General features: G+C 37.1%; 1 protein-coding gene across 1 annotated transcript; it reads right to left on the minus strand.

Annotated features, from left to right (window-relative positions):
• Positions 1-8,453: 8,453 nt before the first annotated feature.
• LOC121808150 (CBL-interacting serine/threonine-protein kinase 12-like) lies at positions 8,454-10,936 on the minus strand. The gene is made up of 2 exons (XM_042208526.1): positions 9,197-10,936; positions 8,454-8,752 (listed from the first exon to the last, which is right to left on the minus strand). The coding sequence occupies exon 1, from the start codon at positions 10,708-10,710 to the stop codon at positions 9,265-9,267; it is 1,446 nt and encodes a 481-aa protein (XP_042064460.1). The 5' UTR covers positions 10,711-10,936; the 3' UTR covers positions 8,454-8,752; positions 9,197-9,264.
• Between the last annotated feature and the right edge of the window lie 5,470 nt (positions 10,937-16,406).

The following is a 16,406-nucleotide window of genomic DNA, read 5'->3' on the forward strand; positions in this document are numbered from 1 at the left end:
TAAATGGGTGGAAGGGTGAATGTAAAATTCTTGTGTGCATTATTTGATTGTTTGGGTACATTATTAATTAATGATTACACATTATTTATCATGTATTATCCATTATTTGACTGCTTGTGTATATGAGTGATTGGGTGAATGCAATATTCATGTGCGCATTATTTGATTGAATATGTGCATTATTTATATAGTATACATTATTCATCATGTATTAGGCATTATTTGACTGCTTGTGTACATGGGTGATTGGATGAATGCAATATTCCTATGCGCATTATTGGATTGAATCTGTCCATTGTTTATGTAGTAGTATACATTCTTTATCAATTATTAGGCATTATTTGACTGCTTGCTGAGGGACGTGGGTGAATGGGTGAATGCAATATTCCTATGTGCATTATTTGACTGAAGCTGTACATTATATAGCTAGTACGTTACATTATTTATCAAGTAATAGGCATTATGTGACTGCTTGTGTACATAGGTGAGTGTAAACCAGAATTCCCAAATCTGCTTGTATAATATTCCTTTGTGCATATCTGATTGAATTTGTACATTATTTAACCAATAGTATAAATTATGTATCAAATATTATGCATTATTTGACTGCTTGTGTACATATGTGAATGGGTGAAAGTCATTTTCCTTTGTGCATTATTTGATTGCTTCTGTACACTATTTATCAAGTATTATACATTATTTACCAAGTATTATGCATTAATTGACTGCTTGTGTACATGTGTGAATGGTGCATTATATGTACATTATGTGTATAGGTAAAAACTACTCCCTAGCCGAGATGATATCTGAACCCTAGATGAATAAGTGAAACTCGTGCATTCAATTGGTCATCCTCGTTCGACTTCTTCTTGCCTTCCCTATTGCATACAACATAATACGAGGTTGTAACGTCGTCCATCTCTAGGGATTGAAATTTCTGACAGCTGTACATTATTTAGCTATTTCTATGCATTATTTATCTTGATTTATGCATCATTAGACTGCTGTTGTACATGATTCTAAGAATGAATGCAATATTTGTATGTTCATTACTTGAGTGATTCTGTACATTATTTGACTATTTGAATGCATTATTTTGTCATGTTTTATGCATCACGTGGTTGCTGTCGTACATACTAGACCCTAGCCCCTAGGCTTGTTAAACCTTAGGGAAAACAAGAAATGTGCGCCAAACATCGAAACACGACACAACTTAAATTAAACGGGTCAGGATAAATATTCATTTCATATTACAAATAATGCATGACAGAAACTAAACTGCGCATTATACTACACTAAAATGTTCTTTATGTATGTCTGTTTTAAAAAATACCTACGCGCTATGCATGTGCAACCCGAGATGAATTACTGCAGCTCATGTATTTGGACAACGTTTTTAAGACTTAAAACATACTACACCCTAGCCCTTGGGCTTGTTAAACCCTTAAGGAAAACAAGAAACGTGCGCCAAACATCGAAACACGACACAACTTAAATGAAACGGGACAGGATTTACCTTTTTGCAAATTATTTACCTTTTTTTATGCATTATTTATCATGTGTTAGGCATTATAAACCTGCTGTTTTACATGGGTCAATGGGTCAATGCAATAATTGCATGTTCATTATTAGATTGAATCTGTACATAATATTGATATTTCGATGCATTATTTATCATGGTTTAGCCATTATGTGACTGCTGTTCTACATGGTGCAAAGAATGAATGCATTATTTGTATGTTCATTACTTGATTGAATCTGTACATTATTTGGCTTTTTCTATGCATTATTTATTAGTACATCATGTATTAGTTTTTAGACATTATGTTGTATCGCTATTACATACAACATAATACCATGTTGTAACATTGTCCACCTTCCGCATCCTTTGTTTGCTTATATAAAAAACAACAGCGACGCCATATAATCAAAACCAGACAAAACGGCTAAGAAGATCAATACATGGCAGTTAACATATCATGCATTATATATTCAATACCGTGCATTATCTATAAACAGTTGGTGCATTATGTGTTGCTTACAATATGTAAACCCTTAAGGACGGACTAATACTCGCGGTCTTTCGTAGAGGTTGTGTTGCTTACAATATACTACACCCTAGCCCCCGAAATTGGGCAACCCTAGGGGAATGAATGAACCCTAAACCCCAAATAATCAAAACCAGACTAAACGACTAAAAGATCAATACATTGCCGTTAACATATCATGCATTATATATTCAATAACATGCATTATCTATAAATAATTGGTGCATTATGTGTGTCGGCTTAAACTACTACCCTAGCCACGCCAAAATCTAAACCCTTAAGGACGGACTAATACTCGCGGCCTTTCGTAGAGGTTGTGTTGCTTACACTATACTACACCCTAGCTCCCGGAATTGGGCAACCCTAGGGGAGTGAATGAACCCTAAACCTTTAACGACTGACCTATTCATGAAATTCTATAACATATACAAACAAACCCGCTCATAAAACCTATACATTGTCGTTCGCATATCATGCATTATATAATCAATACCATCCATTATCTAATAACATTTGACGCATTACTTGTAGCGGTTTAAACTACTAACCTAGTCATACCGAAAATTAAATCGTAAAGGAATGCCTCATACTCGCGGTCCTTCGTAGAGGTCGTGTTTCTCACAGTATACTACACACCTAGCCCCCATAATTGGGCAACCCTAGGGGAATGAATGAACCATAAACCCCACATTCAAAAACTGGCAATCATGTTTCAATATAAAGCTACGCGCTATGAATGTGCAACCTCAGATGAATTACTGCAGCTCGTGTATTTGGACAACGTTAATTAGACTTAGAACATACTACACCCTAGCCCCTAGGCTTGTTAAACCCCTAGAGAAAACAAGACACGTGCGCCAGCCATCAAAACACGGCATAAGTTAAATTAAACGGGTCAAGATAAATGTTCATTGCATATCACATATAATGCATTACAGAAACTACACTCTGCATTATACTATACAATATGTAGATTATGTATATCACATATAATGCATCGTCGTCTTCGTCTTCATCGAAATTTCGATCGACAACCTCGTGTTTGACGTGAGGATTTTGATTTTTCCTCTGATAATTCCTCAGCAGATCTCTCGCCACCTCCTCGACGCGGCGGTTTTGATCCATGACGGGCGCCATGAGCTCTTCTTTGATCACGCTTCTGATGTTGTTCATGTTGTTGTGATTCTTCGTGGAAACGTCGCGATATGGTGATGATTTGTTGCTGCTTTCTGATTGTAGTGATTTGTGGCGGCGATCGTCGTCGACAATCACTTTGACCGGAGATAATCTCACGGATCTCTTTGCGCCGGCGGAGTGGTTGCCTCTAGACGACGGCGTTTTGCTGAGGCAGGATCGGGAGAACGACGAAGCGGAGGAGCACGTCGATGCTTTTGTGGATTTCAGCGACGGCGACACGTCACCGCCGATTTTGCTCTTCTTCATGTTTCCACCGGCGAAGAGCGAGTTCAGGAATTCGGCGAGTTTGCCGCCGGGGGAAATCGACTGCTACACCTTCTTCAATTAAACCCGGACGAATGGAGTAACAATTCAACGAAATCTGCATAAAATATTTTGCTAAACTGCTGGAATACTCTACCGCTGAAATCATGGAGCATTCCATAACTAACTCCAAATGCTAATGTCTATTAAGCCCTTTACACGTTAAATATTAAGAGAATTAACTAATTTCAGCCAAATATTTTAACCATCCGATCACTAAAAATCCATGGATGAGATTAAGAATGAGATTGGATTAATAGGGGGAAAAGGATTTGAATACAATCCTAAATAAACACTTTGATATAAAATTCAATCAATAAAATTATGGTAGAATTTTACTTAGTCACTTTTATTGGTAAGATTGTTTTGCTAAAATTATTTTCCCATTATTTTATTACTGCAGAAAATGTGAGAAGTAAAATTTCTAAGAAAATGAATACTTAAATTGAGTAAGCTACGTTTATTGAATTTCATAAACGACTAAATTAAAATAACAATATAGACTCCATAAGACGAATACAAAGAGAAAGTTAAGTAAAATATACCACTTCCTCCGTTCTACAGTAATGAAATCATTTTGTCATTTTGATACGTTCCATACGTTCTCATTTACTTTTTATCCCTCTTTTATTTTATTCTCTCTACTTTTTCCCCCTCTTATTTTATTAGTTTTTTTTATTTTTTTATTTAATACATTACATTTCATTTTCTTAATCTCCATGCCGGAAAAAAAATGTCTTCACTACTATGTAATAGAGAGAGTATATCATACTAGTATAGTTTATGTGCTTGAGTGATTTCTGCACTACTTCCAATGAGTTAATGTTGCATCTTTTTAGCAATAAAATAATTAATATCAAAACTGATCTAACGTTAGAGTTAAAAATTTAATTATATTCACTACAACAAAAAAGTGCTAAGAGCAGTTTTTAATACAAAATAATGCTAGTTCGTGTTTCTTAATATAACACAAACACTTTAAAAGTGTCGTTATTGTTAGTATCCCAACTAAAATTCGATGATGCAAATGGAAGCATCATAAAAAAACAAAAGATTAAATTAATTTGTCTTTAGTTTAGAGACGTCTTCTTTTGTGTCCTAAATTGTTATTTCTTAAAACTTCCAATGCAAGTGACTGTGTCTCAATTTTTATGTCTCTAAAAGATAAGTTTTTTTAGTTCATCCAATCCTATTTCACTTAAAAGAACAATCAATTTTATTTTAAAACGGGTTCATTTTAGTATTGGATTATAATTTATAAAATGTGGATATGCATGCAACCTTCGCCACACGGTCGGTCATCCATGAGTGCTTCCCGCACCAACTCTTCTTCAGTTACATCTAGATATTATTTTTGCATCGCATTATCATATATTCCCTCAGTCCCACCAAAATATGGACAGCTGAAATAACACGGGAATCAATGCACAATTGGTAAAGTAAGAGAGATGATGATAGTGGTAGATAAAGTAGTGTTCATGGATAGTGAGACACACATTATTATTAGTGTGTAATGAGTTATAATGGTGGGTTGATATAAATTATAAATAAATTGATGTATATAGATAATGGAAAGTGCACATATTTTTTATAGGACGAAAGGAGTATGCTTCAACAACTTTAAATTAGGTTCTTACACTTAAATTATTTTTATATCTATGTAACCATATTATTATTTTTATGATTAAATTACTATCAATACTAAATAATACTCCCCCTGTCCCATAGTAGATTTCACACTTTCCTTTTTAGTTTGTCTCACTAAAGATGTCACATTTTCTCTTTTGGAAAAAGTCCCCTCTCACATCAATTATAAAATTATATTTTCTCTCACTACTTAACACACAAAATAACATCTCCTAAAATCTTGTGTCATCTCCCAAGTGTGACATCTACTATGGGACGGAGGGAGTATATAATTATAAACTTGCAAAAATATGAATACATATAAGATCTGTGCATCGTCATCAAGCTTACGTTTACCACAATCGCAAACGCCATCTTCATCGGAAGTGCCACCTCCACCAACAACGGAGTCGTCGGAAGTGCCATCTCCATCGGCATTGGGCATGCTCTTGTCAGAGCCTGCGGCGAGGAGGAGCCGATGGCGGCGGAGGGGGGCACGACGTCCGGCATGCTCTGGTCGGAGCCTGCGGTGGGGGAAGATGGCTCTTCCATGAAGAAGGTTTTGTAATGCAGTTGGAAATGAATGGAGAATTGGAGATGGAATATTTGTGTAGTGTGTAAGAGTATATATATTAAAGAAAAGTCGAAAAATGTTGTGTTTCTAAACTGGGGGAATTGATCCCCTACTTAGGGCTGGGTCGGTACGGTATATCGTATCGAAAATGCTATACTGTATATTGTACTGAAATATCATACCGTTATCGTATTAAAAGTTTTGATATACTGAATTACGATATATCGAACTTCGGTATGCGTGATATCACAACCGTTACCGTATCAATATTTCAGTATATTGTACCGAACATCGGTATACCTTACCGGGATGGTATACCGAACTTCGGTACACTGCAACATTATAACGAAAAATATATAAAAGATTTATAGATTTATTGGATAATTTAGTGCTTTAATACAAAATATTAAATTATATTATTATATAATCCTTATATACGATATATAACGTTAATTTGATACGTATTGATTTCGATACATATTTTAGACTATCGATATACCGGTAACATCAGTATATATCGGTAATATTTTCAGTAATATTCGTTATATTTGGTAATATATACCGGTAAATTCGTTATATTCGTTAAATTTGTTGGTAATATTCGTATATATCGGTAATATTCGTTAAATTTGTTGGTAATATTCATATATATCGGTAATATTCGTTATACCAGTATATACCGGTAATATTTTCGGTATACCACGGTATAAGAAATTCGTAACGTTTGTGTATCGAAAGCTTATGATACGATATTGTACCATACCTAAAAAGTGTGAATTATGAATGAAAATTTTTAGACATTATTCTTTATTCATAATTATTTTTCATTGTAGTTGCATAGATGGTTGTTCTATGTGCGATTTTTGTTACAGAGTGTTTTTCAGTTATAAATTATTTGATTTGGTCATTATTGTTATTTCTCATTAATTGATATATCCTCCATTTCATTTTTTTTGCTTCCCATGTATTTATATATTCTCTCACTTACTTATTTTTATAATTTTATTATTAATTTTTTTACCAAAAGAAATTTAAGATCATTAAATAATTATCATTAAATCTAAAAGAGATTTCGTTGTTTCTATATTCAATCTACCATTTGTTTACTTTTATTTTGTCGTTTTCGTATTTATTCTTCACTTGTTTATTTTTGTTGTTTTTCTAATTTTATATCCCTCATGAACATGCACTCTTTCCTTTTTAATCTGTCCCACAATAATATGCACTTTCTAATTTTGGAAAGTCTTTTCTCTCTAATGAGGTGAGACTCATTTTCCACTAACAATACTTAATTTATTTTTTCTTTTACCTCTCTCTTACTTTCTCAATTTTACATTAAAACTCATGCTGACCCCAAAGTGCATATTCTTTGGGGATGGAGGGAGTATGAAATTATGTTAAAAATTAAGTTGAGATCGTTAAATAGTGGTCTATTCAATTTAAGTAAATGTTTTACTTTAATTATAATTACCGTATGAATCTTTAATTTATATTGATTATTCTCTATTTATTTATTTATTTATCATTATCCATATCCTTTTGTAACCTCCCTGCTTACGTCATAGATTTTTTAGCAACTACGAAACAAAAAAATACTCCATAATTGTAATTTGGATCACTCAACGCTAAAATCCTGGCTTCACTAATTGTGTGTATATGTATATTACAACTTATGTTACTCACTTTAATGTTTCAAATTTAAGAAATTTATATGTTGATTTTCATTACTATGTTCTACCAAGCAGCACAAATTAATGCAGCCATAACTTTTTCAACTGTCTGGGTAGTCGGCCACTCGTGTCGTTTGTATGATTAAACAAAAACCTATTATTATAATCTCGTTTGATGATAATATTTTTATGGTTATGTCGATTACAAGATGAATAAAACCATTTTCTTGAAAATTCAACGATATAAGAAGAGTGAGCTTCTTGTGTTTGTTTAATAAGTTGATCGATGTTGTGTTTGGGATTTTTACAATGAAAAAAAGCAAGATTTTTACAATGAAAAAAAGCAACTATCGACGTCACTTCAAATCATAAAGTTAGAACATCTCTAACCACACACTAAAAATGAGTTTTGGTGTAGAAAACTTCTCAAACTATACACCAAATTCAAAGCGAATTTTTGAATTTTTCTATGAAACAACATCGAATATGGCCTATTGCAAAAATTTAGCGTGACATATACCAAAAAAATAGTGTAAAAATTGAATTTGGTGTAAAATGTAAATGATTAGAGATGGTCTAACTCACCGGAAACTTGTAGCCTGCAAAATTCCCTTCTCGTTGCAGCAATTAACCATATGGATCTAGTATTTAAATTTCAAATTTTAGTTGATAATTATTAGGGTTGATCTATTTGGTTTTCACTTTGTAGTAATAAACACTCTTAAACACTATGAAATTAATAGTGGGACACAAAATGTTGGGCGATAGTGACCATAGAAGTAAAATATTTGGAGGAAAATGATCATGTAGATTAAGTAATACCCAACAGCATTCAACTGTAGTTCGGTAGCATTTATTGTGGGACACAATTAATCATCCAACTACATGATAAGATCCACACGAACACGATGCGATATTTGACACTTCATTTATATAAGATGGGACACTTAATCTTGTTTACCTTATTAGGCATATAGCAGATGCATATTTCTGTGGAAATGATCCGTTACCAACCTGTTTAGGACAAGCAAACACTTCCCAAAATCATGTTTATAGGCAATATGTCTCATAACTGTCCTATTTCACAATTCTATGGAGTACTAACAGTGAATTTATCCACTTTCTTAACAAGAGTCAAGAACCAGTCTTGATGTAGAATTTACTTCAACAATGGTTGATATGCATTTAGTGGAATGCCTAAACAGAGCCAATCCGCTGTTTTTCATCGTGCTCAATCCCATGCTCAGTTTTAACGGAATATGAAATCGGGAAACCCTGTGAAATGGAAGATCTCGTGTGCAGGTAAACAAACCCGTCCGTCATACCCAACTAACCTATTTTCATCGAAGAATAAAAAGACCGTGATCGAACCGATTCTTGATGCAAAATCATGTGGTATATGGTTAGAGTGCACGTGTTTTACTATAAACAGTAATACATTTACACCACAAGGTTAGGATCTTGAGATACCTTAAACTTCATTACTATCCTAATATAGCATTACTAGGTATGGCTCTCATGCTGTCTGCAGTGGTTTATTCATGGTAAAAAAGGCAACAGACATTCATTTGTCCAAACATTCAAGAATCCAAGAGCAGAGACAATGGTGTATTCATACATTCATTCCCATTAAGGATATCAACAAATATTTCTACACCAACACACAAGATTCACATTATAACAGCTACTAGCAAAGCACAAGTATATATCCATGGTAGAAAAACAAAAAAAAAAAAGAAACATCTTCAGAAAGAAAAATGGCGGATAAAATCACGTACTCGTTTTCGCCTTCCTTGCCCTCCCATTTAGTGTCCGAATGAATGTATTTTATGCTTTCCTTCCCCTCCTATTCAGTATCTGAAGGTAAGTAAGAAGAATTCACACCATTTTCCGCTGTAACAAGGCTCTGCAACCCTGGCTTCAGCTCACTGTTGCAGAAATCCTCATATTCTTGCCTATCACCCCCCTTTTTTCTGACCTCAACCACTCTCAATGAAGGTGTTAGCTCGAATATCTCAGCTGCGATTGACAGTGGCCCCTTCACACCATCCCTAGATCCCTCTAAACTCACTCTGCAATCCTTCTTCCTCACTGCAAAGCTCACAACCTTGGCTATCTCCTCCAGCTTTGATATGATAGTTGATACTGGCGCCCCTGAAACAAACCTCGCCCCTCCATCTGATCCCTCATCAAACAGCCCCGACAGATCAAAGCCACGTGAGAAGGAGATGATATCGAACGCATTTAAGCTAGCCGGCCTAGGGAGGCTAGTGATCCTCCGCCTGCTCTCCAACTCAGCCTCCGACTCAGACAATGAATGATCAAGCAAAGCAAACTCATCACTATTCTCAGACGAATCGACACTGCACAACTTATCATCTTCTATGTAGAATTTCACATGCTTAAATCCCTTCTTAAACCACTTCGTCTCCATAATTTCCGGTATAGTAATCCTAGTTTCAGGATTTATATCAAGCAAACGAGTTAATAAACGAATCAATTCGGGGGAGAACCACCTAGGGCACCGGAAATCCCCTTTGTGAATCTTCTTATACATAAACATCACATTTTGATCATGAAACGGCAAATATCCCGCCATTAAAACAAACAAAATCACACCACAGCTCCAGATATCGACCTTCGCCGCGTCGTAGCCCTTCCTCGAGAGAACCTCCGGCGCGACATACGCCGGCGTGCCACAGAAAGTATGGAATAGTCCGTCTTGCTTAATTTGCTCTGGAATCGCGCTCAATCCAAAATCGGAGACTTTTAGGTTACCGTCCTCGTCGAGTAGGATATTTTCCGGCTTCAAATCACGGTGGTAGACGCCGCGCGCGTGGCAGAACGCCACGGCGGAGATCAGCTGCTGGAAGTACTTCCGCGCCACCTCCTCCTTGAGCCGCCCCTTCGCCACCTTGCTGAAGAGCTCACCGCCTTTCACAAACTCCATCACGAAGAAGATCTTGGATTTAGTCGCCATCACCTCGAACAATTGGACGATGTTGGGATGGCGCACGCGCCGGAGAATCGAGATCTCGCGCTTGATGTGCGCCATTAGACCAACCTTGAGGATCTTCTCCTTGTCGGTGACCTTAATCGCGACGCCCTCCCCCGTCTTCACGTTCCGCGCGTGGTAGACCTTCGCAAAGGTTCCATGGCCGATGACGCGTCCGACGTCGTATCGGCCTAATAGAAGCCCCTGCAGCTCCTTCTGCTTCGGCGATTTCAACGATAAGCTCGCGGCGGAGCCCTTGCTGTTGTTGTTGTTGTTATTGTTGGCGACGGCGGCCATTAATTCCGAGGATTTAACAGCTGATTAAGGCAAAGCTCACTTCAATTGTAATTCGATGTCGATCGAGAACCCTATATTCTATCAACGTCTTGCTGCGATGCGAATCTCTTTGGAAATGTTAGCTGAACAGAAATTGGGAATTTATTGAATTTCGAAAAAACAGCGGATTTGTACTGTATTTGAGTAAAAAATGGTTGACGCGGAGCGAATGATTGGTTGTAAGGATACAATCATCTAATCATAAATACTATCAAAGATAAAATAATTATTCAGAACTTGTCTTGTAAAATACTAGTACTATTTTCTTTTCATCCCATATTAGAAATCCCGGTTGTCCATGTTAATATCAATCTTATGGCTAATAGTCTCGATTCACTTTTTCTCTGAAAAATAATCAACTTCATATTTCACTAACCTTATTTCACTTGTATTCTATTATAAATAATACTTTCTCCGTTCCGGCTAAAATGACACATTCCTTGGCTGACACGAGATTTTAGGAGTTATTAGTTAATGTGTTTAATTGGAGAGAGAATAGATGGATGTAAGTATTAAAATAGAGAGAGAAAGAGAGATGAATGTTTTAATAGGAGTGAGAAAAAGTGGTTGGGTGTATTAATTAGAGAGTTAAAGTTTTCAGAAAAAGGAAATGTGTCATCTTAGTAGGGTCAAACTAAAAAGGAAACGTGTCATCTTTAGTGAGACGGAGAGAGTAGTACATAAAATTAAGACTCACATTCCATTATCGTTAATTTAAATAATTTTTCTTTACCTTTCTTAAAACTTGTATAATACTTAATTGAGACTTCTAATGTACTAGTAGAATGGAGGAAGTATTACACCACTTATATATATTATTCTCATCATCTCATAAAAATAAAAATATTTGAGATGACATAAATTTATATAATTGATAAAGTAAAAGATATAAAAAAGAAAAGTTATAAAAGTGTATTAGCAGAGAACGAAGATCATTTTATTAAAAAGAAAAAATATTAAAAATAAAAGTGAATTATTTTTATAGGAGAAAGTAAAATGAAAATAGTTTTTATTTTTACTAAAATGGAGAGAGTACGTATTAATCACAAATTAGTTCAAATTAATTGTCGATATGATATTTCCTTGGTTGTGTTCCGACCTTTGAACTTGCACCGACTATATTATTTCTACGGGAAGAATAATAATGTTAACAACTGTATATGGACAATGAGTACTTCTTTTAAGCACAAATATTATTTCATTTGTTCATAAAAAATAGAGCACATTTGTCATTTTTTATTATCCATGAAAAATAGAATATATTTTAAAAAGGAAAGTTTTCAACAACTTATCTCTTGTTTTTTTCCCTTCTCTCTTGTTAATAATATAGACCTCACATTCTACTAACATTGTTTCTCTCTTATTTTTTCCCTTTCCACTTACTTTTTTCTATTCTCTCTTACTAATAATATGGACCTCACATTCCACTAATACTACTTCTCTCTTACTTTTTTCCCTTTTCTCTTACTTTACCAATTCTACATTAAAACCCGTGTCATTCACAATGTGTCATATTTATCATGGACGGGGAGTATTAGTTAATGAAAAAATAGTAGAGAAAAAAAGAGAATAAATTATTAAGATAGAGAAGAGATAGCAATCGCACTCTTAAGGATTTGTTAAAATCAGTTACGAAGGGAATTTTTGAAAATACATAAATTTTAATACATATTTGATAAAGTAAGAAGGAGATAGAAAGAAAAAGTGATTGAATATTGTTAATGGAGAATGAATGATATTTCATCAGAGAAAAAATGTTTTCTAAAATAGAAAATTTCTATTTTTACATACAGATCAAAATATAAATAGTTTTATATTTAAAGAATGGAAGAAATATATTTGAATCTATAGTATAGTATTTTTTTTATTAGGAGGGTGATTTGTAAGTTAACTTACAATAACATGCAAATCTCATAATTAGGAATTAAATTTTGTAATTAATTACTAGTTTTTTTGTCTTTTTTATTTTCCATGATATATAGTAAGGTTAATTTGCTTAAGATTTCAGTGTTGAATGCCTTCTTTAAGTTTGCTGCCCGCGGATTGTATGGAGTATGAATTTAAGTAGACCAAGTTTAGAAGTTCTATTATAGACGAAGTCTATTTTACTCAATGATAAAATACGAGGACTAAATATCATCAATGCCAATCATAATCATTTCATATCCCAAAGCAGGTCACATTTCTTGCTTATAAACTACTAAACTCTCCAGCCCACAAAAATTATCTACTAATTAAAGCACGTCTTCAACTATTTTATGCGGTTTTGAAAGTTGATTATCGTCACTTTTTGTAATATACGCTAATTTTGTTTATGGTTTGAATATATACACTATCACACAAGCATATTAACAATTAACAATTAATTATAAAAGAGGGACCTCTTATCTAAAAAACTATAACAGGACCTCTTATTTCTGTAAAGTTAATTATTAGTAAAATGATAAATGATTTCGTCGGTGCACTAGTGCTCATTATAATGAAATACATAAACAGTGTCACGAGGTTTGAAATTCATGATGTTAGTTGCCCAAAATTTATTTGTCACTTGATTTCTTCATTTATTAAAGTAAATGTACAAATAAAAGTCACGCACACTATTTTAATATCTTAAACTATTATCATGGGCTAGTTTGTAAATCATTTATGGCGGTGTAATTGAGCTATATATTATCTTAATATATGTTGCGTACAAGAAAATGGCTCAACGAGGTACCGCTAGCGATTATGATTGAAATTTGTATATTTAGAAAAATAAGTTGGAATTTTTAATTCATGTAGTAAAACTTGGCAAGTGACACTTCATCAACATTAGCTTATTTAATTACATTACAAAAATGAATAATATTGGTACATGATGGATCCGCGAATTATTGATGTTAGTAAATGCTGGTAGGGAATTATGACACAATGAATTTACGTGGTTCGATTTACTGAGGTAAATCTACGTCCACGGGGAGAAATGAGGGCAGGTTTGTATTGCTTGATCTGCGAAAATACAGCTTACAATACAGACTTGCTATATGCTATTTTATCTCTAGAGAGCTTAACCTTTTTCTATCAGATCTAAGTTCTATTTATACATTGAACTAGGATCGTGGTTTGCAGCCCCACTAACAAGATCGTGGGTGAGCAATAACTGCTCAATAACTGCTTCATACCACTAAATAGATCGTGGGTATAGTGGAGGTCGTGGAGGCCTTTCGTGAGTCCACCAACTCCTAGTTCGGTCGAATGCTGAGACCGAACTGCTGGACTTTACCGATCAGCTCTTGCCGATCTGAGAGGAGAGCTTGACTGGTCGGCTTTTACCGAGCTGTAGGCTGAGTCCGAACTCTTTGATGCCGAACAGATACTCTTTCTTGGGCTCTGGGCTGATGGGCCGTCACTGTTATTGGGCTTGCCATTAGGGTTTAGTTCGTACCCCATCACTACCCCCCCCGAAAAGCGAAGTGGATCACTTCGGCGAGGTGAGTCACTTCGGCATTCTGGATAACGGTAAGGGGGAGGCTGACGTCAGGGGACGTGCCTAGCGCATGCCTGCATTAAATGCGACAGTAAAATCCGGCCGTTGATTCCTGAAAAGGTGGGATTCGAAACGGCGCAACGATTTCGAAATCTTTCCCGTATCTGATAAATACGCTCTTTCTTCATCATTGAAGCACTTTTGCTGTTGCGTCTTCTATACTCTCTTTCTTGCGAAAATTCTCTCTCCGCTTTCAAGAATTTTTTCAGACTATCTTCACCTTCAAAAGTAAGAAAAATGTCTTCTTCTTCTTCTTCTTCGGAGTCGGGTAGCGTTAGGAAAGGGGGTAAGGGGTCTTCTAGCCGGAAAGAATCCGGGGAGAAGACCGTAGAGTATTTTCACAGTATCTTGAGTAAGGATACTGTGATATCCCTTTACGAAAAATACTCTTTTCCTGGGGGGAAGGCGGTGGTACCTGACGGTGATCACAGGGCTGACTCCCCGCCGGAGGGTTACGTCACCGTGTACGAGGCCTGCTTAGAATGCGGGCTTCGTTTCCCCCTCCCTTCTGCCTTTATAGATTTACTAGATTTTTTTCAGCTTCCTTTAGGCCAGGTGACTCCGAACTCTTGGAGGCACTTGTCGGCCTTCGCTGCCGAACTCCGTAGGTTAGGAAGGGATTTGTCTTTGAAGGCGATCCTTAAATTCTTTCAATTTAAGAGGAAGGGGTCTTGGTTTTACTTGATCCCTTTACAGCCTTTTAGGGCCTTTTGTAAAACGAAGTGGCCGAAGTGGCAAAATCGCTTCTTCTACTATGATAGGACCGCGGCTCCTAGTTTTCCCTGGAGAGGGCCGGAGTCCGTTATCCGTCACCCTCGGCCTGAACCGTTGGACGAGCTCGACGGCGAGCTCAACAAGATTCCCCTAGTTAGGAAACAATACACGGAGTCTGAGCTCGTCAAGGGCGACGTCGTGTTCGACATCTCGTCTTCGGACGAAGAGGCCGAGGGTGAGGATTTCTCTTTATCTTTATGCTCTACTGCTTTAACGAAGAAAATCTGACTTTGCTTTCTTGCTTTTTGGCAGTGTTCATGTTGAATAAGGCTATCAGAAAGTCCTCCGAGCTTGTGGAGCCGGAGAGAGAGAAGGCTACCAGCTCGGCGCCTGATGCCGAGAAGAATCCGAAGAGGCAAAAGACCTCTTCGGGTCCAAAGAAGCCGGAGTCGACTTCGGCAAATAGGAAGGGGAAGACCCAGAAGCCCCCGAGAGCGCCAGAGAAAGACATGGTCTTGGCGCCTCCTTCGGAGCATATCTGTGAGCCATTTCTATGGCCCACGGACTTCGCCGAGGTGAATTGTCTTCTTGATTCCTTGGCTTGGCTTCTGTCCTGTATTTTTGGTGCCCTCTGTTAACTTTTTTCCTTATCCATTTTCAGAGGAATGATATGCTCTCCAAGCTCGTCGCCGTCGAACTCTCCAAAGCGTCCAATGACTATGCCGAGATGCAGAGGAAGTTGGCGGCTGCTTGTCATCGGGCCGAACAGGCTGAGGCTAAATTTGAGAAGGCCAGAGCTGCTAGGATTTCGGCCCAGGATGAAGCTCAGTTTGCCAAAAACCAGCTCGTCATCCAGCGAGAGCAGGCGAAGCGGAGCGATGCTGCTGCCGTGGTTGCCCAAGGGGAGGCTCTCCGTGTTTACACGGAGAAACTCTTTTTGAGCAGCCAGTTCTCGGCCTTTGTCGGTAGCCTGGTAAGGCTAATTGCCGATAAGGGCGAGCAGGGGGCCGACGTCGTGCTGCCTCTGTACAGCCGAGAGATAGCAGCTCGGCTTCAGAATCTGCCGCTCCTTGAGGAGCTCGCTTCATCTTCGGTCCTGCTTTCTGCAGACCGAGTCCGGAGTTGTCGAGCTGATCGGGACGAGAACCTGGAGGCTATCTTTGCCTCCGTGGGACCCGTTTCACCCGCTTCGACTTACAACGGAGAGGGTGAGGCCGAGCCGCTGGAGCGGGAGGCCGAAGTCGATCAGGCCGGGCATCCGGAGAAGGAGGCCGATCAGGAGGCGGAGGCGAGGCCGGCAGGAGGCGAGGCCGAGGCTGAGGTAGCCCAGGAGAAGGAAGCTGTACCAGACCGAGGAGCCGGAGACGAAGCAGGCGGAGTATGATTTCGTCTCCCTTCTCTTAGTCTAGTTTCTTCC

This window comes from Salvia splendens, chromosome 6, assembly GCF_004379255.2.
Source record: "Salvia splendens isolate huo1 chromosome 6, SspV2, whole genome shotgun sequence".
Lineage (NCBI taxonomy): Eukaryota > Viridiplantae > Streptophyta > Magnoliopsida > Lamiales > Lamiaceae > Salvia > Salvia splendens.

What these genes read in the sequence shown, in the direction of transcription:
- LOC121808150 (XM_042208526.1), bottom strand. Translation starts at nt 10,710, where the DNA reads ATGGCCGCCGTCGCCAACAATAACAACAACAACAACAGCAAGGGCTCC.